General features: G+C 39.1%; 1 protein-coding gene across 1 annotated transcript in view; it reads right to left on the bottom strand.

The window, feature by feature from the left end:
- Positions 1-20,590, bottom strand: part of rnd2 (Rho family GTPase 2) — a 33,723-nt gene extending 13,133 nt beyond the window's left edge. Inside the window, exons 1-2 of the mRNA XM_026164326.2 lie at positions 20,235-20,590; positions 19,667-19,754 (exon numbers count right to left, since the gene is read on the bottom strand). Of these exons, the coding sequence (XP_026020111.1) occupies positions 19,667-19,754; positions 20,235-20,336 (190 nt within the window). The 5' untranslated portion in view covers positions 20,337-20,590. The remainder of the gene's footprint in view (positions 1-19,666; positions 19,755-20,234) is intronic.
- Positions 20,591-26,590: the final 6,000 nt, after the last annotated feature.

Here is a 26,590-nt window from a genome sequence, read left to right as displayed (position 1 = left end):
TTTTGGCATTCAGTATATTGACAGTTTGTCGTGCAACCCGGAAAAGCTAAGGATCGAATCACTGACCTCCTGCTTGGCTGATGACCTGCTCCATCTTTGGAGCCACAGCCACCAAAAACAAGAAAAATAATAATCCTGTAATTACCAAACCCCGGCTGGCCTGAACTCTGATCTATGCTTACCTCTTTTGCTGCTCTTTCAGGTTGACATATATTACACACACACACACACTTCTCACACACAGGTAAAGCTACCGATTTGTAATAGAGATGGCTGTGTCAAGTTTTCAAAAGCATTAGTGCACAGCCAGGACAGTGGAGGTGACACTGGGTTAAATGGCCATTAACCTTGCATGTCTGCAGCCTATACGCAGAAGATATTGATCAAAGCCCCCACACTTTCCCTGTGGAGGAAGTGCAGCCTTTGGAGAGCATAAAGCACCTTCCACAGATCTGCTCTGAGCTCTGCTGCCAAGGAGTTAATACCTGTGTCTGTCATCCAATCGAAGGTTGAAAAGAAGGGCCAGCCAAAGTACTGACAGCGCAGGCTGGAGACAGAGCAGCATTACTGTCTGTCTCCTGGTTGCCCCAGGGGTATAGAGATAGAATACTGTGTCCCCTTTCAGCTTCTCCTCACCCCTACTCCTTGCTTCACACACAGACACACTTTCATTCCATCACAGTAACAGCTATGCATTTCATCTCCTGTGTCTGTGGTTCAACTTGTGTTTTTCTTTTAAAGATCACTATGCTTCTTTGTCTCTCACTTCATCTTTTGATATATTAAAAAAACAACACACCAGATGTGTCAGTACTTTGGTTTTCCCCTGTGAACTGTTTGAGAAATAGGTGACTGGTGTGGGAGTCTACATTGGGCTACTCTTAAACCTTTGGGGATCTTTGTGTGTTTAGATGTTATAATATAAAAACTCCCAAGCGTTTGTTTGTGTGAGGAACTCAAGTAGCTGTGAATGACTTCTGGTTATGTACAGGAGGCACGCACACACCCAGTTTTCATCTTTTTTATAGTCTCCAGGCTTACCCCAATCATCGAGGTTCATCTGCTTCAATAGAAGCAGCAGACTGGTGGGTCCAAATCCACCAAATCCAAATAAAAAAATAAAAAAAACAGACCAGAATTAAAGGACAACAAATACCATCTTCATAACAGTTTTTTGTTTTTGCTTTTTTTTTTTTTCCATGCACAGTCATTTTGCAGCTCAAACAAAAATCTGGTTTAAATATCTCCGACATAGATCCATCTTTTTGTTTTGCTTTTGTCGGCTCAACTTCAGATAGAGAAGAATCTTAGAGGAGGAGTAATTTTTCACAAGGATCATTAGCTTGTAGGATTGCAATTTTAAACCCTGATTTTTAAAAAAGGACTTAAAAATGAGATAAAACAAAATAAAACATTAGTTATAAAATTAAATCAGTGATTTTCTGACCAAAATATAGAAAACTATTTGAGAAGAAGAAAATAAAATCGATGTAATGTTGCCATACTGTGTACATTTTAACTACATGGTTAAAAATCTTCTGCAAATTTGGGAATTTAAAAGATAATTTCACAGTCGCTCAGCACGATAATTTTTTTGTTGTTGTCCCATTTGGTTCTTTAGCCGTCAGAATTGTTGTCTGAAGGCCAACAAGGATACCCAATGGATTTACTTTGCCAAGTGGATCATCACGGCCTTGCCGTATTGGTCCATTTGATCGACCTTTTTTGTTATTATTTATTTTATTTTATTTTCAGTTGTTACAGACGGGACAGACATGACTAGGGGATAGGAAAGGGAGAAGGAAAGATGAAGGAAAAGAAAAACAGAGAGAAAGAGGAACAGTGAGAAAGGGCACTTAAAAAGAGAGAGAGAGAAAAAACTCCCAGATCACCTGTTGAGAGAAAAAGAAGAGAAAACAAGCAAAAAAAAAGAGAGCAACATAATAAACATAACACCATCCCATTAATCTAGCTAAGTGTAAACAGCAGTAAATATTGAATGTTGTGGAGCAGCACGCAGGATAGACAGCGCACAATGTGCTTTGAGGTAGCAGCCAAGAAAGGTGTAGTTTATGTCTATGGACAGTGAACACCTGTGAGCACACCTGTGTGGATCAGCGCAAAGGTTTCACCATGTAACGGTCTTCTAGAGGGTGTAGGGAGCCATAGCCCCGTCCAACCAGGGCATGAAGCAGGCATGGAGGAGATCCAGACCCCAGACATCCAGAGGCCCCAGAGTGCGAGAGCCCAAGCACTCTGGGGCTCAGCACGATACTTAATAGATAACCTGCTTATTTAATACCTGCTAATTTAATCAAGTTTGTCAACACACACAGCTCGACCACAAATCCACCCATTCATCCAGGAAATGAAACTCAACACCAAGCCCTATGCTGCACATAAATAAAAGAGGCATTTATCCTTGCAGATTATACACACTAGTTTAAACTTAGTGGCAAACACCAGGGCTGATCTACCCAGCAGGTGGATTCTGACATGGGCTGGTGGGGCAGCAGCTGTCTACCAGGCTTCACCTCTCCTTAATTCCAGTCACAGAACTCAAACCGCCTACTGGGACTGTGGTGTTAAAGCCTTTTGGAGCATATTTAATGCAATTTTTATGGCTTGCCGTGTGGAGGATTGTGTTCCCAGTACAGTTGTAGTGAGTGATTGTAAATTACTGAGCACTAATTAGCAGGTATTTATGTTTGTTAGCCAAGTCTACCCTATCATCCACACACGTTCACTTCTGACCATGCAAACATGATGGTGCCAAAATGCTAATGCTGAGGCTTCTAAAACCAGTGTGTGACATTATGGTGGGTATGTCCATCTTTCTTTTTTTACACAGTCATCACTTGACTCAAGGTTAAAAATGGTTTGAAAAAAGTTGGCTTAAACCCCAGTGGCTGCAGTTTTCCGAGTCTGTACCACCTTAACACCACCACCTGGTGAGGACGGAGAATGTGTTTTGTTTTGTTTTAAAGCGCCAATTCTGACAGTCTGTGAAAACTCTCCAAGTCGTTTCAAGTTATCTGCCAACGCTGCCAGCATCACCCACTGACACCCAATTCTTTGAGCACTGGGGACTGCCATGCCACAATGAAATCTGCTTTGAAAAGCTCTCAGCCCTGCTCAAATATCACCTCTCTCTCTCTTACACGCACACACATACACAGTATTCAAATTCATGTCTTTATATTCCTTTTCACCTGTAAAAAAGGAGTGATCACATCCTTTATTCCCACTCCCCTACACCTTTGAGTTTCATACTCTCCGTTCGGAATTTGTACCCAGTCTGGAAGCTTTTCATTAAAACTTGTAATAACACTGACTGCGGCTTCTCTGTCCACAGCTGTCAGTCTGATAAGAAAGCAGAGGTGAGAATATTCAGTCAGCAGCTACAACCACATATATATGAAAGGAAAACTTGAGTGAAAAAGGGGGATCCTCTGCTCCACTTCCTCTGCTGCACAGCCATGCAAGCGCATCTCTATCATTCAGCTATCTATGCACCCCCGCCACCCCAGCTCCCCGCTCTGCAACCCCCACGGGAGGCCAACAGATAGACAAGACACTACTTCAAGTGCAATTTCACATCCACAAAAGTTGCAGCAGTGAGAAAAAGAGCGGGCTGGATCTTGTTTATAAATAAAGTCATTCATAAATGATGGCATCTGTCAAGTGTGCGTGAGTGAGGTGCAGGTGGGAGGTGAAGGATGGAGGTGAAATATGGCCTCTCTCTGTGTATCCCCTTACGCTCGGATGGGTTCCAGACAGATGCTGAGAGGGTTTTGCTCCTCTGGAGGTGGAGGGCCATCAGGACTGAGAGTTAGCTTCATGAGAAGCAGAACGAGTCAGTGTGGCTGTTTGAAGTGAATTGATCAAAGCTGGGGCGGAATCGGGTACAGTTGCAGTCAGCAGAGTGGAGTGGACTGGGTGAAAACACACAGAGCCATGGTTCTCTGGGTGGATTTCCCATCTGACTGAATGACAGAGGAATTCACTGCTGCTCCTGCCGCTGCTGCAGCTTGAAAAGGAGCAAGCGTCTGGTTCAGTGTCAGGGTGGATTAGTTTGTGTCCCACATGAACAGTGCTGGAGGGGTATTAGATATTACTGTAATGCTATTACTTCTCCAGGTTACACAGTGATTTTTTTTTTAGTCATTACATTTTTTAAATAAAACATGCACTCCTACTTTGTTTTATATTACATTCTTGTGAGACATTTAATTAAAACCTGCATAAATATGTATTAAGCGTAATTAATTTTTACTGTTACCGGGTAAGATTAAACAAGCAAAATTAGCAGCCCAAAAAAGTTTTAATAGAATTATCATCTGTTGTGTATTTGTTAAATTAATGATTAAGAAGAACATAATTTCCTCTATGAGAATATATAATGGGCAAAATGATGCTTTTAACCAAGCTTAATGGCCAAAGCATATTTGGGCAATAATAATGTAGCTACAATATATAAGCTTACATTTTAAACTAAGAAAGCTGCAGCTCACCTGGTCATCTTAATATGCCCTTCAAGTAACTTATATATGATCAATAATTTCTTGGTGTGTCACTGGATTCTTTTGTGTGGGCAGACACTTAGAACGAGTGATGGAGGACATTAAAAAGACATTTTTACTTCCCTTTTTGTAGTCACTCACCATCTCTTTAAGGATAATGCCGACACAGCCAATCACCCTCTGGAAAAGACTGAGGTGCACAGACTGAGGGGGTGCAGCGAAGTATAAGACAAGACATCAATGTGTATGTGCTGCTGATGAGGGGAGTAGGTAGAGTGCATTATGATGACATAAAGGTGCTTTATGATTGTATAAATATTTAAGCACCAACCGCTAGTACTGAATCTACTTTACTAAGTGGATTGGGTAATATTATTAGGTAATACTAGTAATATTCTTATTATTGGTGCTGTTTTTTACGCTGGCTGGCCACTTATACATGACTTATAACACAGCGTTGGATCCTCTTTATGGCATAAATTCAGCAAGCTGTCAGAAACATTCCTCAGAGAATTTGGTCCATGTTGACCTGATCGTCTTAGTTAAAGCAAATTTATCATCCTTGACGTCACTCTCCCATTCCACCACATCCAATAGCTACTCTATCGAAGTGAGATCTGGTGACTGTGGAAGCTGTTTAGTACAGTTAGTTCGCTGTCATGTATAAGAAACCAGTTTGAGATCATTTGTGACATGGCATGTTATCCTGCTGGAAGCATACATGAGAACATGGGTGCACTGTGTCATAAAAGGTAGAGATGGTCAGCAACAACAAAGACAATGTTTTTCCAGTCTTCTCTTGTCCGATTTTGCTGACCCTGTGTAACTTGTACCTTCAGTTTCCTGTTCTTAGGTGACAGAAATGACATCAAGTGTCATCTTCTGCTGTTGTAGCCCATCTGGTTCAAGGTTTGATGCGTTGTGTGTTCAAAGATCCTCTTTTGCATACTTTGGTTATAATGAGTGTTTATTTGAGTTATTGCTGATTTCCTGTTATCTGGAAGTATTCTGGCCATTCTCCTCTGACCTCTGGCATAAACAGGGCATTCTCACTCAGAACACTCACTGGACATTTTCTCTTTTTCAAACAGTTCTCTGTAAATCCTCAAGACTGTGTGAGAAAATCCCAGTAGATTTCAGAAATCCTTAGACCAGCCTGTCAACCATGCCACAATCAAAGTCACTTAAACCATCTTTCTTCCTCATTCTGATGTTCAGTTTGAACTTCAACAGGTCATTGTGAAATTGTCTACATACCTAGAACCATTGGTTGTTGGGGTGTCATTGGCTGATTAGATATTTGTGTTAAAGAGCAGTTGAACAGGTACACCTAATAATGTGAGTGTAATTTTACCTTGTTTAAGTAATACAATAAAGCCTTTGTAAGAATCATTTTGAAAGTGTGTTTGGAGAGTTGATTTTTAGAGATACAATTGTTGGAATGGGGTTAAAGGAAGAGGTACAGTATATCTGTATCATTTACATCCTTTTAATTCAGGTCAGTGAAGGTTACAGAATTGCAGAGTTAACAGAATCAACTGATACAAGCACTGCAATAAATTCATAATGACTCTTTCATATTGTCATATGTATGTATAGACAACTGTTTGGAGAGGTTACAGCAGTTTGAAAAAAAAAGTGGCATTTGTGTGTCAAGGACCAAGGAATGGGACAGATCCCCAAAGACAAGCCTTAAAACACAAAGCCCACAAATGTGGGAAAAGCACAGATGTATACCTCTCCTTTTTTGCTCCTTCTGTTTCCTTTCTCTAGATGTCAATCTAGTGAACACTTCCTGCTCTCACAACCTGCTCTCATGGTAAACACACCCACTATTCTTTCTAGTCACTTCAAGCCCTCATTCCCCCAACCTCTTTGAGTACTGATTGAGGCAGCAGATGCACTTTTCAGCCTCATTGTGCCCCAGCTGCTGCCTGTGCGTCCTTCGACAGCACCCATTATGTCTCTGGTCAGCTGAGAAACATTAAGATTAAAGTGTCAACGCTGTAGCTATTCCCATCGTCACTCGATCACACGATATCCATGACTCGTTTCTTTTTTTCTATGTATTGTGTGCTTTCTTTTAAAAAACACAAATATCAGAAAGAGTATCAGAAAACTAATCTTAATTTAGTTAAATCTGCTATTGCTGCTATCAAATTACAGTATAAAAATAATGGAACAATATGATAGGCACCACACACAGCAATGAACTTTATGAGATTTTCAGTCTGTCTGCAAAGCTCCAGACACAGTCACATAGCCTAAATAACAGACATTTCCCTTAGAAGCTGGTACAGATCAAAAATAGAGACAGAAGCAGTGCGTCTTAAAGCAGATAACTCATAAATTGGAAGGGAAATGGCATCTCACTAATTAAGAAAATTTTCATTTAGCCTGGAAGAAGAATTTGTTGCTCTATATAAAAAAAGCCTTCCATAAACCTAGGACATCTCACTATTCATCACTGATTGAAAACAACAACAACCCTAGGTTTCTTTAAGCACTGTAGCCGGGCTGACAAAAAGTCTGAGTTCAGTTTAGCCAAGCATTCCTTTAACCTTAACTAGTAATGACTTAAGGAATTTCTTCACAAATAAAACTTTAACCATTAGAGAAAGAATGCTCATAACCACCCCAGACATATCATTATGTAGAGGTATTTTCAATACAACTGATATTTTTTTAGATTCTCTCTCCAATTAATTTTTTTGAGTTAAGGTTTGCAATTACTTCCTCCAAACCATCAACATATCAATCAGATTCCATTCCTGCAAGACGGCTCAAAGAAGTCCTACCATTAATTAAGTAATGCTTCAATCTTAAATATGATCAATCTATCTCTATAACTGGGCTACGTACCACAGGCCGTAATTAAACCATTACTTAAAGAGCCATCACTTGACCCAGCTGTCTCAGCTAATTATAGGTCAATCTCCAACCTTCCTTTAATCTCACAAATTCTTGAAAGAGTAGTGATAAAACAGTCAACTGAGTTTCCATCAGATTTCAGAGCTCATCACAGTACAGAAACAGCTTTAGTGACAGTTGACTCATCTCTGTGCAGGATTCAGTACCATTCACCATAATATTTTTACAGAGTTTCGAGCATGCGATGTTAAGTAGTGTTTAAGTTACTTCGCTGCAGTGGTTTCTATCATATCTATTTTAGAGACTCCAGTTCGTTCTTGTAAATGGAGAGGCAGTAGTCTCACACACTAAGGTTAACTGTGGATTTCCACGGTTCTATGCTAAGACCAATTCTGTTTACATTATACATGTTTCCCCTAGGCAGTAACATTATATGGCATAGCCTTTTCATTGCTATGCAGATGATACCCAGCTTTATCCATGAAGCCAGAAGTTACACAACAATTAGTTAAACTGCAGAAATGTCTTAAAGGCATAAAGTCCTGGATGGCCTCTAATTTCCTAAATTCAGATAAAACAGAGGTTACTGTATCTTTTTACTGTGTTTAACCAGATACTTACTTCTGGAAGGCATTACCTTGGCCTCTGTGAGGAATCTTGGAGTCATTTCTAACCAGGATATTTCCTCCAGTGTGTATATTAAACAATTATGTGGGACTGTTTTCTTGCATTTACACAGTACCTCAAAAATTTGAAAAATCGTGTCTCAGACTGATGCTGTTCATGCATTTTTTTACTTCTAGGCTGGATTATTATAATCAGGTTGTCCTAAAAACTCCCTAAAAAGCCTTCAGTTGATCAAAAACGCTGCAGCAAGAGTATTGACAGGGAGTAGAAAGAGAGAGTATATTTCTCCTATATTGGTTTCTCTTCACTGGCTCTCTGTTAACCCTAGAATTGAATTTAAAATCCTTCTCCTAACACACAAAGCCTTGAATAATCAGGCACCATCGTATCTTAAAGACATCGTATTACCATATCTTCCCATTAAAGGACTTTGCTCTCAGACTGCAGGCCTATAATATTTAAAAGTAGAATGGAAAGAAGAGCATACCTCTCTTTTTGAATGAGTTTACCGTTAAGGCTGGATCAGGTGACCCTGAACCCTCCCACACTATATTACAACAGGCTTGGGGCTAGGCAGGAGGCTTCACATAATGGACCTTGTTTCACCTCTTTTCACTCACCATGTGTTTATACAGCACTCTGCATTTAATCATGAGTTATTATTAATCTCTGACTCTCTTCCTCAGTCTGTGTTTTGTCCTGTCTTCCACCCCTCATCCCCAACCAGGCATGGTCTCTCCCTCAGCCTGGTTCTCCCAGAGGTTTCTTCCTGTTAAAAGGGAGTTTTTCCTTCCCACTGTTGCCAAGTGCTTCCTCATACGGGGTCGTCTGATTGATGTGGATTTCCCTTTTTCTTTGCTCGGCCTTTACCACTGAATTGTATTTCATTGAGAGCTAATGGATAACTCTGAACAAAGACTACTGCTGTTGCAGTTTGCAATCATGATGCATTAGGCGGCACGATTTGTTTGTGCTGCCCAAGTGTGGTTCAGTTAATCGGATATTGAGGTTTCAAGTTAAATAAAGTCACAGGATGCACATCTAGGCTGACCTGGGAAACAAAATTAAATTGTTTTTTACAAAAACATTTCATTTGCCGCATCTAACAAAGGTGTCAAATGCATTTTCTTTTCAAATAAAATAGCTGTACCTGCTCATTGTCTTCTTTACTGCCCTCACTGCCTTCAACTTTCAATCGACAGAATAGCAATAACCAGTAATAGGAAATGTGTTTTGCCTGTGTCCTCTTATGCATACACAAGTATTAGGAAAGAAGGACAACAAACACATTTAAGCATTTCTTCATATTATCAATCACCTGTTTGTATATTACCTTTTATCCAGGTTGTTACAGTTTAAAGTGCTTCACAGAAGACTGATAAGACAATAATTAGACATAAGAAATAAAACATCTTACCACTAGTTGTGAAAAACTACAAAGAACAGGCCTATTTATAAGTCATGATATGTGGACTACCTGTACATATACATTTTAAATAACCTGTAATATTAGTTATATGCCTTGTCATATGGTTTAGGCAATATTAATAAATATGCTATGTGATATTTTTTGTACTCGATATAATCTTTTTTAAAAATGCTTATTTATAGGTCTTATCACTTATAAGTATTGTCTAACATTACCAGTTCTATCAACCACTGAAAATAATATGCATCAACACTATTAATATTAATATATTCTCATGTTGCACTCCTCGTCCCTTTGATTCTGTGTCATTTTTAGTAAAAACAGCTGCAATCAAAATTTGATTACTTTTTGTGCATCTGTCATTATAATAGCTTAAGCCTTTTCTGTCAGTAGCACAGCGTGGCAAGACTTAAGAGTCAGTATGAACTCATCAAAAGCTTTAAGACTCTAAAAGACTTCTTTTAATTCTATCCAGTGAATGTTCAGTGCCTAATAACTTATCACTGTACTTAGTTAATATGTCATTGTATAAATGTGCTAAGTAAAAGCCATATGCAGCCTATCAGCAGTGTGCAGTACTGTTCAGCAGTGGACATACTATTTAAGCAGATTATACACTTTTGCCTGGTGCTCCACATTAAGCTGACAGTTCACGGAGGCTGAGATGCGGTGAAGGAACGTGTGCTGATGAGTCTTAGCTTATAGCTGTATCCATGGGCACATTTACAGGTTCCTCTCACTGAAGAAGGTCATAAGGACTCGGATGCTACAGCCTCTGGGACCTGCCAGAAGTGCTGGGCAGATGGGCATTTGGACAACTCGAGGTGCTTTTGTATGCATGTAAAAATGGGTAGGAATATGTAAGCACATGTAGTACAGAACATCAGTTTGCACTCTGTGTGTGTGTGTGTGTGTGTGTGTGTGTGTGTGTGTGTGTGTGTGTGTGTGTGTGTGTGTGTGTGTATCAAAGTTTCACTGAGAGAGCAGACATTTTGTGTGGTAATTACAGCCTGTTTGTTCCATCAGTGTGCCTGGCTGCCTTCATGCAGCATTTCTGCACACCTCTTGCTTAACACATTCCTAACTGCTAGTGACCCCAACGCAGTGATGTCTTGACTAATGGGCAGTCAGAGATGGAGAACATCGACAGCTGAACAAAAAGAGGGGGGATAAACCGATAGTACACAGATAAAGATGCATGAATTCAACTCTTCACTTGTTCTCTTTTAGCTTCCTTAATCTTCTCCCACACCTCCTTTAATGTAAAGAGAGCCATTGATTATTGATTCCTTGATACAATCTAACTATAATTCACAAAGTACTGCTTGCCTGCTCCAGAATAAAGGCATCCAGCCCAGAAGCCAGGAGTGCCAGCTGTCTTGAAGCGATTGTTTACAAACCCACTCACAAAGTCATGGTGCAATGGAGTGAAGCACTATGCACAAGGCCATCATTTTTCAAAAAGTTTAGGGGTAGAGTTTGTTCTAAAAGACGAAGAAGAAAAAGGAAGCAAAGATTAGTCTAAATTTCTCTCAGTTATTTACAACACGAGGTAGACCTACCTCTCTATTTCTAAGATATAGTATTATAATTAACAGGGTTTTTGTTTGTTTTGCAGGTTTATCTGCTAACTTTATTACCAAAAAGACTGCAGGCTCATCCCAAAATTAAAATCATGTGGTTGACATAAAGGGACCAGAAGATACATTCTGTTATCATGCTCAGGAAGCCCTAAAGGACTGAGTGATAGACCCTCCTCCAAAAATATCCTCACAGGCATTTCAGTATCTGTGTATGGAGACTGTCAAAGGGCTTTACCTTACACCAGAAAGTGTCTTGAGGCAGCTGTTGTTATGAAATGGCATTCTATAAATAAAACTCAATTAAATAGAATTGACTTGGAGGTACAAAGACCAAAATCTATTTACAAGCTTTGCAAAATTCCAACAGTCACAAATCTAGTATTTTTCCCCAAACCGTGCCAATCGTGCTTCCATGAAAATAAAAATAGCCAGTAAGCTTGAAATGTGGATTCTTTTCTACAAAAAAAATATCCAGAGTTACACCTGAGATGAATTGTTATGCTTTATCTAGAGTCTGCAGCCAACATCATTATCCTGAAAAAACAGAAACATAGACAGATGTTGACATTGTTTATAGACCATTTTAACATACATAAATAAACAGAATTTTTAAGCCATTTACATTTATGTACATCTGAGTTCTGTCTCATCTGTTACACGGTTGGACTGTTACAACTATTGCCTCTCTGTCCCTGATGTCAGTATGATAAACCCATTGATGCCAGTGCTTCAGTGCGTTCAAGGACTACCTCGAACCGTCATTGAGGTAAGGTGCACAACATCAGTTAAACTTTAATTTTGGAACAATTTAAACATAGAAAATGACAAAAAAAACATCAGCAGATGGTTGTTCAGAGTTTAAATGTTTGCCGAGTAGCTCTTTGATGTCTTACTTAGGCACTGAGGTGCTCTGCTAAACACTATAATGCTTACAAAGTCAAAATGAATGTCTTTGTAGTAAGCTTAAACGCTGTCTATCTTGATCATCCTGCTAACTGAGACAAAAAAGTATTAGTCTTAAACTAATCTCTCTAACTAAGGGCATGAGTTTGAGATATTAAACTAAGTACTTTCATCTGATCCCTTATTTCCCAAGTGTTTAACACAGCACATGGAGCTAATGCAGGACTCAAATTGGATGCCCTTCCTGACACAACCACTTGCTTGCGGTCCTCTGATGCTGGATTTGTGCCTCCTCCTTGTGCCAAAGTGGGCATCTGTTGCATGCAAGTTGATTGTGTTAACCACTACACCCTGCAACCATCAGTTTGAGATATAAAACTGAAAGTCATGTTAACGTCATTCAGTATAAATCAAGGGATCATCAGTGGATCCTAGGGATTCATCCACCAAGGATGGTGCGTGCCTTTGTTGAAGTAATCCAAATTAGTCACCTGGATGAAAGTAGAATACTTACCAAAATGCCAGCTGATGACTTATCACGCCCTAAAAAGTAACAATTTGTTACTTTTCTTGTCTCACATGTTAGTAAACTGAATATCTGAGAAAAACCAAATAGTCTTTTCCGCTAGCCAAGTGGCCAGTGGACCAGCAACAGCTAGTTCTTGGGCTCTTCCGGTGTAGCCAGTGAACATCCAGGTTACAGCTTCTTTTTAAATCAGTTTTTCACAAATGCAAATAAATTTAAAACAACTAACAAAACAGTGAATGGTAGTTTTAAAGCTTGATGGGTCACCAGAACATGGAATAAAGACAGGCTATTAATGGGGGAAAAAAACCAAAAATCTGATCTTTTACTCTAGATTCTACAATATTAAGGAAATATCTGATCATAGGAATGAACTATTTTGTAACCATTTCTATAACTTCTTTAAAAATTGAAATAATATAAAAGATAATTGTCGCATTGTATGCTGTTTGTGAGCAAAAACTTGTGTGTGAAACCAGACTTTTTAAACTTCTTCAACAATTGTTTGTTTAATTAGAGACACAAACGGTTATTTCAGGTTACAGTATTTCACCAGCCTTGCACTTCTTCTGTTTACTCATTACCTGAAACTGTCAAGCTGGAACAGGTTCCCAGTGCAGGTGAGTGCCTTCCAGCTTTCTGTGCATCATCAAAACCTGTTTTCGTTTAGGCAGCTATTGCCCTGGGCTGGTTCAGCAAAGAGTATGAACAACTTGTGAACAGCGTTTGAAATGATGTCGTCATCCTCCCATCAGGGTGTTGACAAAAATAAACAAAGGGTACATTTACAGTCTGCAGCTACTTTCCAACAAGTCCAATGACCTATAGAGCAACTAAAATTGGAACTTGTTCAGAGGAAAGTGAAGAAATCTAAGAATTTATGTATTTAAATATTTAATGTTGAGTCCTGCAGTGGTAATTCAGAGAGGGCGAGCTGAAAGACTATACAAGCCAAGAGCAGACAAAGTTATCTCTAGTGATCAGCATAGTCCCTACTCAGATAATATCAGGTCTGATAGAACATTCTGAGCATCCTCCACCTCCAGTGAGCCGTAGGTTTGGGTGCAGAGGAGACTCCGTTGATTTTATATCTGCTCTGCGTTGTGATTGTAGTTCATTCATTGTCCATTAAATATTAATCAAGCGGAAAGTGTTGAGGAATGCAAAACCCACTGAACACGGAATGTTTTCACAGGCCACTGGATGTCCTACCAGTCCACTGCACTAAGTATGTGGAGTTTAAAGAGCATAAAGACACCAGGAATGTTGGAAGGTTGGTATGAGAGGAGGGAGACAGCCAGACTGTGACTAAGGAAGCGCTGGCACTGGGAGTGGTGTTACACACTTGTTAGTGTCTCTCAAGTCAAAAACAATCACACCTCTGACTGTGAAAACACACGGAAGCTTTTTAATGAGAATGCGCACAACTTCAACTGTGGAATACTCATTAGAGGCTAGGGGTTCGGAAGCTCATAAGAGTGGTAATTTAATTTAAGAGTCTGTTATCCAGGTGTAGATTAACAATCTGTGACATTTTCATACAGATAAGTTCCTGCTTCCTGTCTTCTCTGCAGAGCACTGCTTCAAACTGAAACAAGTTCAACAAAGCTTTTATACATTTTGTTGTGAACAGCCAGAGTCAGGCAGGTCTGTTGCAGGAAAAAACATCCTCCACAGCACTGCAAGTGATGTGCTTCAGTGTTCCCAGCAGCGACAGAACTTTGTTGGAAATAAACAGAGAAAGAACAATGTGCTTGGAATCGGAAACTATAAACAACATTGCTGATCCGACACAGAAAAATCAACAGAAGCTCAGAAATTTCATTTACTGAACTCCTCAGGTTAAAAGTGATGAAGATAGGATCTGAATGACAAGCGAGCTCGAGGAAGTAAGTTGCAAAATAACACCACAGCATGAGCGATTAGTACTAAAGATGTCAGCAAAAGAAGAAAGGAAAACAAGATGCCTGTGGACTGCCACTTAAAAGTGTTGGGCTTCACGTGAGAATCAGGTCAGTACATAATTATAATAAAGGTCAATCAAATGGACCAATATAGCAAGGCCATGATGATCCACTTGGCAAAGTAAATCCACTTGGCATCTTTCTTGGCCTTCAGACAACAATTCTGATGGCTAAAGATCCAAACAGGACAGGCAGGAAAAAAAAAAAGAATCAGGTCAGGCATTAGAGAGACAGCTGTGAAGAGAAACACAAACAGACAAGAAGGTACTGCTGTGGGAACTTTGGGAAAACCCGACTTGTCATGAATTGGACTTTTTGAGAAACAGCATGCACACCTCTCACTGAAGTATTACTCTCAGGCCAAAGCTACAAGAAATCTTTCTCAGGCACCTTTACCATAATGGGAAGAGAGGATGAGTGCCTCATTGCCTCAGGCTCAGTAAAAGCTCCTGACTCGCTGACTACCAAAGAGGCCCACGAGCATCAACAGTTATCACTAACGATCTCTGATAAGTTATCAGCGACCCACGCTGACATTTTGACCACTTGACAGCTTATGTTGCTTTTAAAATAAATTAAAAAACAGATACAGCACTGCTGAAACCGACTACACCATCTATCACCATGTCATGTAACATGGACACACATTTATCCAAATATAGTGTGTTTATTTTCTCTTTTTATTTTCTCTTCTGAATTCCATTCAATCACCGTCTAATTGATTTAATTCTCCAGATGGTCTAGAGCCGAATGCAGGGAAGAATACAAAGTACAGCTGAAGGTTGCCCTCTGATTCCCATAAGCTGTCTGACCTCCTTGTTTCTGCTTAATACGTCTTAAAATACCCATATGTTTAGGGAGTGCTATAAAAATTGCACATGAACAAACGTACAGATTTACAGGGAGTGACGACCTCAATTAGATAAACAGCTTACCTTTGTTCTCACCCATCCTGCAAAGATGAGACCTAGTAGAAGAACTGAAATTATGGTGACCACGTGAATCAGTGGTTGACTTCCATGCAAGAGTGAACGCTGGGAGCATTTCTAAATGATTATATCCATTTAACCTTACTGGAGAAATGTGAAACAGGCGAGAAGCAAGTTGTTTAAATAGCCTCGCCTCAAACGGCAATCAATAATGTTTTGTGAACTGAGCCCGGCCACAGCGTGCAGACTACAGCAGCAATTAAAAGGGAGACAAAAGTTTATGAGAAGAGGCTGAAAGTGAGACAATAATGCGTGTATAAATGGAGTCGAAAAAATTGGAGCGCAACGCGAAAATTGATTGATGCAAACAGGTCAAAATGAAAATGTTCAGTGGATTGTAGTTGCACCTGTACAGATAACAGCATGTGTTTACCAGCTATTGGTCTTTCATTGTCTGTTCCCTTTAAGGTCAGCTTTGTCAAGAACACTTGCAAGAGCCTCACAGAGTAAATTCACAGGTCAAAGTTCACCAAAGATGACTGTACGCCAGGCATGTCAAGACATTTTATAGCACTGATCACTGTGATTTTACTTAAATTAACTGATAAAGTCTGAAATACTTGATCAATGATAAATGATAAATGACTGTGTGACCCAAGAGAGTCCCAAGAGTCTCTGCACTGAACTGCTGGCGACGGTGCTTATGGTACATGAAAGAAAATTAAAGCAGAGCATGAGAATGGGAGCCGTAGGCGGAGAGAGGGTGAAGCAATAAAATACTCAGACTCAAATAAAGGAACGATGGGAGACATGCTATTCTTTTCAGATGAAAGCCTTTTCCATCTAAGTGTGAGCCAATTATTTTTCTTGTTGAGAGAAAATATGAACATCTGTGTTTGCCGTGAATCAGTGAATAATGGCAGACCACCAAGGACCTCTGAATGTGCACACACACAGAAGCACATAGGCAAACAACCACACATGCACACACACATTTGCCCTGTGGGCTGGGTGACGTCATGTTTGTTGTAGGGTGGGCGGCTCCTGATTGAAGATTAACGTCTAAAACTGCCAAAGGTGCTTTAGGCGTTTAAAGATGGACAGAAGCACAACATTCCCACATTAGACTCTTACAGCTGAGAGATAAGGAACTCTTCTAAGTTGTAGCCCTGGGCCTGAGAGGGCCTGGAACCCCTGACTGACAGGCTCAAGCAGATTTACTCTCTGGAGCTGACATGAGGTTCAAGAAAAAACAACATTCTTTGGCTGACTGGTCTTGTAACATAAAAATGCTCTCATAGTCTCTCCCAAGACAGTTTTAGGTTTGGGAATGTTTATGGTAACATAAAAGAATTCCCTCTGGAAGGATCCCATACAGACTGCTATAACTACTGAGCCATGTCACCGGTCAGATAACTGGCAGGAGCCTCTGGCATGAGAAGACTGTGACATGCAGCATCTCAGATCCACATAGCTGTAAATCTAACCACACTGACAAGACAGGGATAGATCCTGGCTTCCCATGCAGGAGTCCTACAGCCTGGTCATACACCACTAAAATAAAGATGATTTGTTTTCAGAGAAAGTTCCACTGTGATTCAACAACACTCCCGACATGTGGATTCCTTTCTATGGAACAATAACACTTATACACTGATATCACTGATGCTGTTATTCAGAACATATCAGCATGTTCAAATTAGACATTTTTAATGACTGAAAAAATTAAAGTTAGAAATAGAGCAGGGTGATATGATCAAAAATATTTATCACGATATACATTTGAAAATTTGCGATAATGATATAACTGACTATATAATTGACACTAGACAAAACTCCACAACTTTATTAATGCAAAAAAAAAAAACATCAATGTATTTTCACTTAAACAAGAAGCTGTTTTTTGCATTAAAGTTATATAAAAATTTAACAGTGCAAATTCCTTGCTGACAGTTTAACCAAAAGGCATTTCCAGTGGAAATTGGCCGACATATCCTCAGCATAACCATGTATAATATCCAGAAATCTTAAAAAGAGGTTATACACACACAATACGGTAATATTATGTTGAAGCACAGTACGTATCACTCAGCGAGGCTCCTGCCTACTATAGTTGTAATGCTCCGACAATCCATCAAGCGGTGCAGCTTCGTAGCTTAGCAAAGTCGTACTAAAACATTTGACAGATTTTCGAGCGCTGTGTACATAAAATCATTTCGAGGTGAGTAAACACAACCAGAATTCATACATAAGGCACACGGGATTATAAGGGGCTCTGTCGATTTTCAGAAAAATCAAAGGATTGATTTTAAGTGTGCCGTATTTTCCAAAAAACACGGTAATAACGACAATAACGAATAAAAAAATTAAAAAAAAAAAAAAAAAGGAAAGGCACAGCAGCAAGTACACTTCCCGAGGACTCTCAGGAAGATCAACCTGCCACGTCTGCTGGTGTCTTTCTATCACCGCTCCATTGAGAGTGCCCTGACCTATGGCATCTTAGTGTGGTACAGCAGCCGCTCTGTGGAGGACAAAAAGGCCCTGCTGAGAGTTATCAGAACTACAGAGAAAATAACAAACACACACCTACCTGCCCTGAACAATATCTTCACATCCTGCTGCCTTCAGAAAGCAACAACCATCATAAAGGACTCATCACACTGTGCCCACCATCTCTTTGAACTTCTGCCCTCAGGCAGACAGGACATCACAAACACACATGACTCCAGTTTTGAACACTTTTTACACAAATGTCACCGCTCCCCTAAATGCTACTATGAAGTCACCCAAACAATGATTTGGGAATGACATTTATGTTTGTAGCATATATTGGCACATTGAAATGACTCTGCCTGAGTGAATTTTATTTACTTATTCTCTTCTGCTATTATTACTTTTACTATTTTTATACTTTATAAAGAGATACATTTTTAAGCAGTGCTGCAGAGTAATTCTATTTTATATTGTACAATGACAAATAAAGGGACCTTGAACCTACACCCACTGAACAAGATATTTCAGTCCAAAAGAACAGCCAAGTAATTGATGTCATGTCCCAATTTATGTATATAAAGGTGTAGTTAAAACATATCAAATTAAAGACGAAAGTAGTTCAATTAGTTAAAACTCTTTAAAAATGTCTACAACTATACACACTGATTCAGATTGTCATATTGTCTTGAAGCGACTGTTGTTGTAATTTGGTGCTATGTAAATAAAACTGAATTAAAGTGAATATTTTCAGTTTAAAAAAAAAAAAAAAAAAAAAAAATAACGACAGCTGCTAGCATGCTCTACCAAAAATAGTGCTTTGTTGTGTATCTGACAGACGAAAGCTAAACCAGTTCCACACCACTGAAGTTGCAGCATTTTTACAAACCAATTCTGGTTCATCTGTTTCGTTCAACGTTCCGCTTTCGCCCTTCTCATTCTCTGTCACCGCAGTGCTTTTTCCGCCATGTGCATATGAAAACAAAGGCACTGCGCATGCGTGTTTTACCCATATTCTATCACGATATTTCATTTTCTTATCGTTGCCCAACATTATACCGGTATTACCGTGAACGGTATGATATGGCCCTTAGAAAGCCCCTGAAAGTAATGAATGTGTATGGAGTTGAAAATAAACGTAATTAATTAATTTCGCACAGGGTTGAGGAATGAAGTCCATTCATGAATTATTTGTCAGCAAATTACTTAATAAAATATCCAAAGGAAACAAAACTTTATATAAATCTTGATCGGATGTCTGAAAATGTGTAAAATGGGGAAACTTAATCAAACGAGCAGACAAAGATTAGCCCAGTACTAGCCAGTATGTCAGCCAACTGCTGCATCCATCTAAATCTGAGGAAAGCTCTTAAATGGTTATAGCTGTTACGGGTCCCTTCAGGCCCATCCTGTCTGAATTATCCACGCCATAACCCCTTTCACCTCCCCACAGTTGCCTGACCCTGAGCCAGATCATGAGAAGAGGCAGCCACACACAGTGGACAACTCATGAAAGAATGCACACACAAGACACAGAGAGACATGGCTGGCACCAAAGTTTCCAGCACTAGCAGATGTCCTGAGTTAACAAACAAACAAACAAACAAACAAACAAAAACCGTCTAAAAACAAAAGGCATCTCGAGTTGGCTAGGTCAAAGCAATTTGTCAAAGAGATGACTGCTGAAAAAGTTGGAGAGGGAGTTGGAGGCAGTGCCACCCTGTCGCACCCAGGGACAGACACCACGGCAGGGCTAGGAGACGATTGATTTAATGTCAGCCTCTAAGACACAGCACAGACAGAGACGTGAAATAGTCTTACCTGACGTGTCCCACATATTCAGTTCAATCCGGTGCTTCTCTATTTCAAAACTGGCTGTGTAGTTTTCAAACACTGTGGGCACATAGTTCTGAAAATAAAAGATTTATTTTAGTTACCCGATGAAAAGGGGCATAATAAGCCTCTGTTTATAGTGACTGTGATTAGACTGCTGAGAGTATGACATTTGAAACGATGCAGCTGACAAATACAATAAAGGCAGACACATTTCACAGCTGGGCTGCCTCAAATGCTTTCGGGGATATTATGTTTAGAAACACAGCAAAGACAAAGCCTTAAAGTTTTGTAGTCTGTATTGGAGACACTACAGTTCATTTAGTCATTTTACAGTCCTTTATTTCATGTCTGCGCTAAGGTTCTTTCTCCTTCTCTTCTTTGAGCATTAGTGTGTTTAGACAGGTGGATGTAACCTGCCGGATTAGTGCTGAAACTGAGCTGCCGAGTAGAGCGTTACATTTAAATGACGGTGCTGTAGTTATTCATAAACTCCGCGGTTCCCTCCTCTACAGAAAGACCGAAGTTTCGACTTTTTTTTAATAGCTGGACCTACCTCTGGGTAGCAGTCCTTGGCAAAAACGTGCAGGAGCGCAGTTTTCCCACATTGCGTATCCCCGACCACCACAATCTTGCAACGGCTCCCTAGACTGTCCATGGTTTGTCCGTCAGACGTGTATTCTTGACACGGAAAGGTGTTGCATCCAGCATCCGATAAGAGGCGCAGCGGAATTCAACACTTTGAAGAAAAATTAGCAAATACATGCGCAGAGCCGGTGCGCTTTATCCAGCTTCTGCTGTCCGACGCGCAGTGCCCCGGTCCCACTGACACACTCCGTCTGACACTCCGCTCCCGTAACTGCGAGCAGGACGCACACAGCCCACCCTGGAAACTCCGCTACTTTGTTTACTGGCCACGCCTTCCTCATTTTCACATATGAGCCACATCGTTCACATGTTGTATGCTGCTCTTATTATTATTAGAAATTAAGGTCCAACTATACAAATGGTTCACAGGGTTTGTTTTTCTCTTGTATGATTTCACTGAAAAAGCGACCCAGTGTTCATGGAAACCAATCAGTGCTATTTTATGCCTGTAGTGATTGTATTCTGTTGCATCAGAAACCTAATTAAGTCCACAAAAATGATATCACTAGGGTTAGACTACAGCTAATTATCTCAAAGTTAATAAGGACTCAGTATCATGTCTTTATTAACTTAACTGTGTGATATTTCATGATGAAACGCGTTTAACATAAAATTGGAGCATCTGCTTAAATCTGCCTTTTCCCTTTTTAAAAAAAGGCCTATTTAATATAAAATGAATAAATACGTAATAACAAAAATTCAAAGCCTGCTCAGTAACGTTTTGTGATGGGTTTTGATTTACTTACTGACCAGCTACAGGGGAGGAATTATACTTTTTGCTAATAAATTATTGTAAATAGGCTTAAACTTATGGATGTGTTTATCATCATTTTAAATATAGAGCTATAACTATAATGTGAAAAAGTTAAAGGGGTAAATTCCAATTTCCCATTAAGATTTACATGGTCTTATTAGCCCTAATGTGTCTTTGAGAATATACATTATTAAATGTTTGTTATGTAATATTTTTTAAAATGCTTTTTAGGTATTTTTAGGAGGGATAGCTGTTTGTCTTATGATAATTACCAAATGTAAAACCTTATTTCACTGTTGGCAAAGCTGCATAAATGCTCAGGACATTGTGCCCCTCGATTTAATGCCAACGTGACCTTTTAATGGTGATACAATAAATGCAGCATACCATGATAAAATAGTCCATCAAATTAAGTAGTTAGAGGTGAATGGGCTGTTTTATGGCTCTTGTAGCCCTTCAATTAGTTGATATTCCTTAGAAGTGCGTGCCCCGCAGGGGAGTTAATGTTTTTGTGAATGAGATAATGAAATGACGCGGTACCACGTGCCAAGACACAGCGCTTGACTCAACTCTGGTTGTTTGAAGACCGACACCGCCTCCTTGTGGACGAAAAAAAAGTGTCAGCTCATATAAATGTGGGCTATACAACAGCAGTGACCCCAAGTCATAAGCGTATAAGCCAATACAAGTTACCTGAAACTTAATAAATCAATCACACTTTATTTGTTTAGCATCTTTAATGCAGGTTAGTGCAGTTCAAAATACTTCACAGATTAAGGACAAGCCAATAAGAGATTAGACATATCAAGAATTAAGAAAACAAAAATATGCAGCAATAAGCGACTTTAAACTACTCAAAGAGTTTTTTGTATTAATGAGAGAAATAAATCCGAATAGGACTATGAGCAGACAGATGCCTCTGTTCAGTAAATTTTTCTAATCCTGGATGTAGATTTAAAAAAAAAAAAAAGTTCATTGAAGCACTTTAGAATATCACATTTTTCACCTAAATTACCTGAATCTTTAAGAGCTGACATCTCGTCTGTGGTTACATCGCTGTACAAAGTTTTATTATTTTCCAAAAGGAGTTGGGATCATTACGGCGTTCAGTGGTTTTTGAGGTAGAATTCTGATTAGGCCTTTTTTAATTAAAGAGGTTGTCTAAAAATCAGCCAGTGTGCCTCAGATTTAGCTTTTCTGGCCCAGGTGGCATCTCTCTCTGTGAGGAGATGGAACAGAAAAAAAAAATAAGGATTGTCTCAGCTTTTTTCTCTAAATTTGTGAGAGGGCACATGTTTATCTATAATTTTGATAAAAGCATCATAAAAGTATTTTTACACTGGGTCTACATCAGTAAACCTAGTGTGGTAGCTAGGTAGATTCTATTCTAGTCACAGCCTGTAAAACGTGGGAGAAAAAAATCAAGGAAATGCTTACAATCGTGTTTAAAATATTAACTATTTAACTATTTGTGGTCTTGATTATGAGGGCTTTGACTGTCTGACTGCATCTACCACTCAGTGTTCAACGATATCATTTGCAAAAATACCAATACAGGATAAATTGAAACATCAGTACCAATTACTCAATCAAATCTTATTTTCTATAGCACATTTGATGAATCTTAGTGCAGTTCAGTGCTTCACAGATGACTAATAGGCCAATAATTAAAACTGCATAAAAAAAATTAATAAAATTACAATGATTTGCAGTAATAAGCAATTATATAAATTAATTAAAGAGATTAAAAATCAGACATAAGTCTTAATAATAAATACATCTGGGGAAGATTAGAATATAGAATATGGTAATATAGAGATAACGCTGATATATTATAAAGGTGGAAGTAAGTGCTGAAAAAACAAGGCCCTAAAACATATGAAAAGCTCAAAAAATGTAATCTGGGTAAATTCAGAGTATCTTTGCTTTTGTCAGATGATCTGTTTGGTTACCTTGTATCCATCTTTTGTTGATATTGCTTTTTGTGCAATATTTTCATTTCCTGTCTTGCTTTACCATCGTTTTTGTTCATTTTGCCTTCCTCTGCATTCTACATTGGATAACTCGCTTATGCACACCTGAGCTAAATATTAACATTTGTGTTACCGTGTTTCATTATGTATCATACCACAACAATATGTTGAAAGTATTCTGCCAGGGTTTATATGTTATCTTGGTTACAGGCCTTCTGTAACTGTTTGCATGGAATGAATCAGTGTTTTGTCTAAACATAACAAAAAAAACAAAGGATCCATTTCAAAATGTCTCTTTAGGCAATTTGTTACAAACTGGGGTTTTTTTTTTGCAAAATTACGATTTGATGCCCTTTTTTTTTAGTTGAATCTATAAAAAATGAGAAAGATAATACAATTCGACAGTTTTGCACCACCAAGGCAATTCCCCAAGAGCTATTAGCTGAAAACTTAGAACATCTCTGCATAGTGTGCAAATCGTCCTTAAGAAACTGAGGAAACTCGACAAATAAGGAATAAAAGAAGAAGTGGCAGGCCTAAAAAACTATCTACAGCATTTCAAAAGTATCTAAATCTCATGTCCTAGAAACAGGAAAGAATTCAGCAAAGACCAAACACAGGACCTGAGAGATGCATGTGGCTCTTCAGTTTTCAGAAGCCTCATTAGAAATGGTGTCAATAGACGAGTGGATGTCAGGAAGCCATTCCTAAGGAAGAGAAACAGGAAGAAAGGTTGAAATATGCCAACATACACAGGAACTGGATTGAAAATTAGTGACATCAGGCCTTACGGTCTTGTCAATCCATATTTGAACATTTTCATTCAACTTATCATCAATATGTATGAAAGAAGTCCGGAGAAAGGTAAAACTGTGATTGTCTACGATTATCTGTAAAACATGGTCCTCTTTCATAGTTTGGGGCTATAATTTAGCAGTGCTATTAAAAGCATACCTGAACAGAAAAACAAACAATGGATTGGCTTTCCGAGAGCTTGGACCTCATCTTGAGAGAGAACAGAGCAAAAGACATCCAACATCCAAAGAACAGCTTTGAATGTCCCTCAAGAGGCCTGGAGAACTATTCTTGAAAAAAGAAATGATGAGAAAGAGAGTTCAGGCTGTGCTGAAGAATAAAGATGCTCATACCAAATATTGACTTTCAAACTTGTTGGAATTGTACAATTTGTTTTGCCCTGTGTACTATGTATATTTATTTCAATTAATTTGAGTGAAATGAATCTTTAAAAAAGTAAATGCTTCATGTTGGAGTCATTAGAGCAGCAGGTGGCAGTATTCATTCATTTTTAAAGCAGGCTTTTGTTTTGTTTTACTCGGGGAACAAAGACCTGTAGCATGCAGAAATTTAGGATGTTTTCAAGATCATTATCAGTTTAAGAAAACTTGTGTGCATTATAATAACTATATCTAAAGATTTCATGGAGTTTAATTTTACTTAAACAGCATACCTCTGTTAAGGGACCTGGAGACCTGGTTTGTTAAAATAGCTGAACACGAGGGAAACAATACCTCACACAAGAAAAAGAGACAGCCTTACTCTGCAGAATGCACAAACCACTCACATTACCCACATTGCATTTATTTGCATAAAAGTGTTTGTAGTAAAAAGTGGGAGATTTGCATTCACCGTAATGTTGACGGTTCAGTCTGCTTTACCTGCCATTGCCAGTTTATCATTATGACTGTGCTGAATACTGCTAAATGCTAAGAGATGCTTGACAGTCTACTCAGCCAGCAAATTCATTACACCCATGGATTAATAGTGCAGATATGGCAGTGGATCATTCGACACCAAACTATAACCAATTTTTGGAAATGCCCAGTGGGTGATCATCTTATTTCCAAGCTTTCAGTTTCTGTAAATGTGCCAAGTACAACTGATTGAGACTGAAGGCTTTACAGTGAAATTATTACAGTCTGCATTTTATTTCAAACCCAACATAAAAACTGAACCGTGTTGCCTTTTTGCTTTGAAATACTCGCATTTCGAACCTCCCTCCAGGTCAGCCTTTGTGGCAGTTGTACCTGTAATGCTAAGATCAAAAAGTTTTGGGTGGATCTAATGGATTAAGGCACACACATACACTTTTTAGCACAATTAGCTTCTTAACCTCCTCCCGTCACAGAAATTGCACAGATCATAGGTCTGTCACGGAGATTCTGATTCTTGGGGTTTGAACTGGTCAAGATAAAATCTTAAATAGTGAAAAGAATTTTACTCTTCAAGTCCCTGAAGAGAATCGATATGATACAGCCAGAGTAGGATAAATTCAAAGTAACAGTTTAACTTTTCACAATCCACAGTCAAAAATAGTTGCCTATGAACCTTATCTTAATGATAGGGTTCATAAGCAAAAAGGGCTGAAACCACAGATTAAGCAAGAAGCCAGTTCTGAAAATGATTTCCTCCTCAAGGATAATGTAACCAAACCATACAGGAAAAAAACTACCTTTGTTTTATTAACAAGGTAAAAACATTCACCAATAAGCTGATAAGTCACCATAGCCACACAGCTGTATTCATTTCATACATTTGCAGTAATAATTCATGCTGACAGCCACGTGGAGGGTTTAAGTGAGCTCTCATTGATTTTTTTTTCTCATAGATTTGTTGTTAGTCCCACAATTTGCCCAGTTTTAATGGAAATGAAAATATGTGTGTGTTTGTAGTTCACACACACACATCCTCGGTGACTAGCCAGACTCCCTGCAGACTCGGTCTATTATTTCCTGGCAGTGTGGTGACACAGTACTTTATTCAGGCTGAATTACACCACCGAGCAACATAGTGCATTCAGTAACCTACTTAGACAATAGAGAAAGTCTCCACACTACACCAGGTGTCCAGTACATCTTTGGTCCTACTTTCCTTTAATTGCAAGCCTATTCTGTGATGGACATGTTTTCGAAGCCCCTTTGTCGCTGCTACATGAAGCCATTTTCCTGACTTGTCATAGTTAAAGTGAAGAAAGGCCTCTCAGATGTGAGAAACCTGAACATAGCGATGTACAGAGTGGCTCAGTGCTGTTGGGAAACAATAGACATCTGCCTTATAACATTGTGTCAAAGTGACAGATCAATAATGCCTGCATCCTACATCATTACACTGCTGTGGGATATTGATTGCTGAGTTTGTGCTGAGTGGCACTTTACAGCCACAAGGTGTCTCACCACTCCTCTTGTGGTCACAGCTCTCTGAACACTGGGCTAGGTCCTCAACTCTAAAGGCATTGAGCTGATGAGTGGAAATGTTTCTGTTTGGGACAAAATATAAGCAGCTATGTGTGCTACTTGCTGTATGTTTTTGTTCGCAACAAGCTTCTAAAAAATTCTAAAATTATACAGCGAATAATATTCACAGTAAAGCTGGGAATGTTATGAGTGCCAGTGTTCCACTTTTGGAAGAGTCATCCTGCCCCGTGGCTCTGGATCCTCCTTTCTGTGGAAGGATAACACAAAGCAGGTTATATCGTTTCATCAAACACTGGCTTGACCTCAACACAAGCTCATATTTTTT

Source organism: Astatotilapia calliptera, chromosome 4 (genome assembly GCF_964374335.1).
Source record: "Astatotilapia calliptera chromosome 4, fAstCal68.1, whole genome shotgun sequence".
Classification (NCBI taxonomy): domain Eukaryota; kingdom Metazoa; phylum Chordata; class Actinopteri; order Cichliformes; family Cichlidae; genus Astatotilapia; species Astatotilapia calliptera.
The sequence above is the reverse complement of the archived record's forward strand: the minus strand, read 5'-3'. Positions and strand labels throughout refer to the sequence as shown.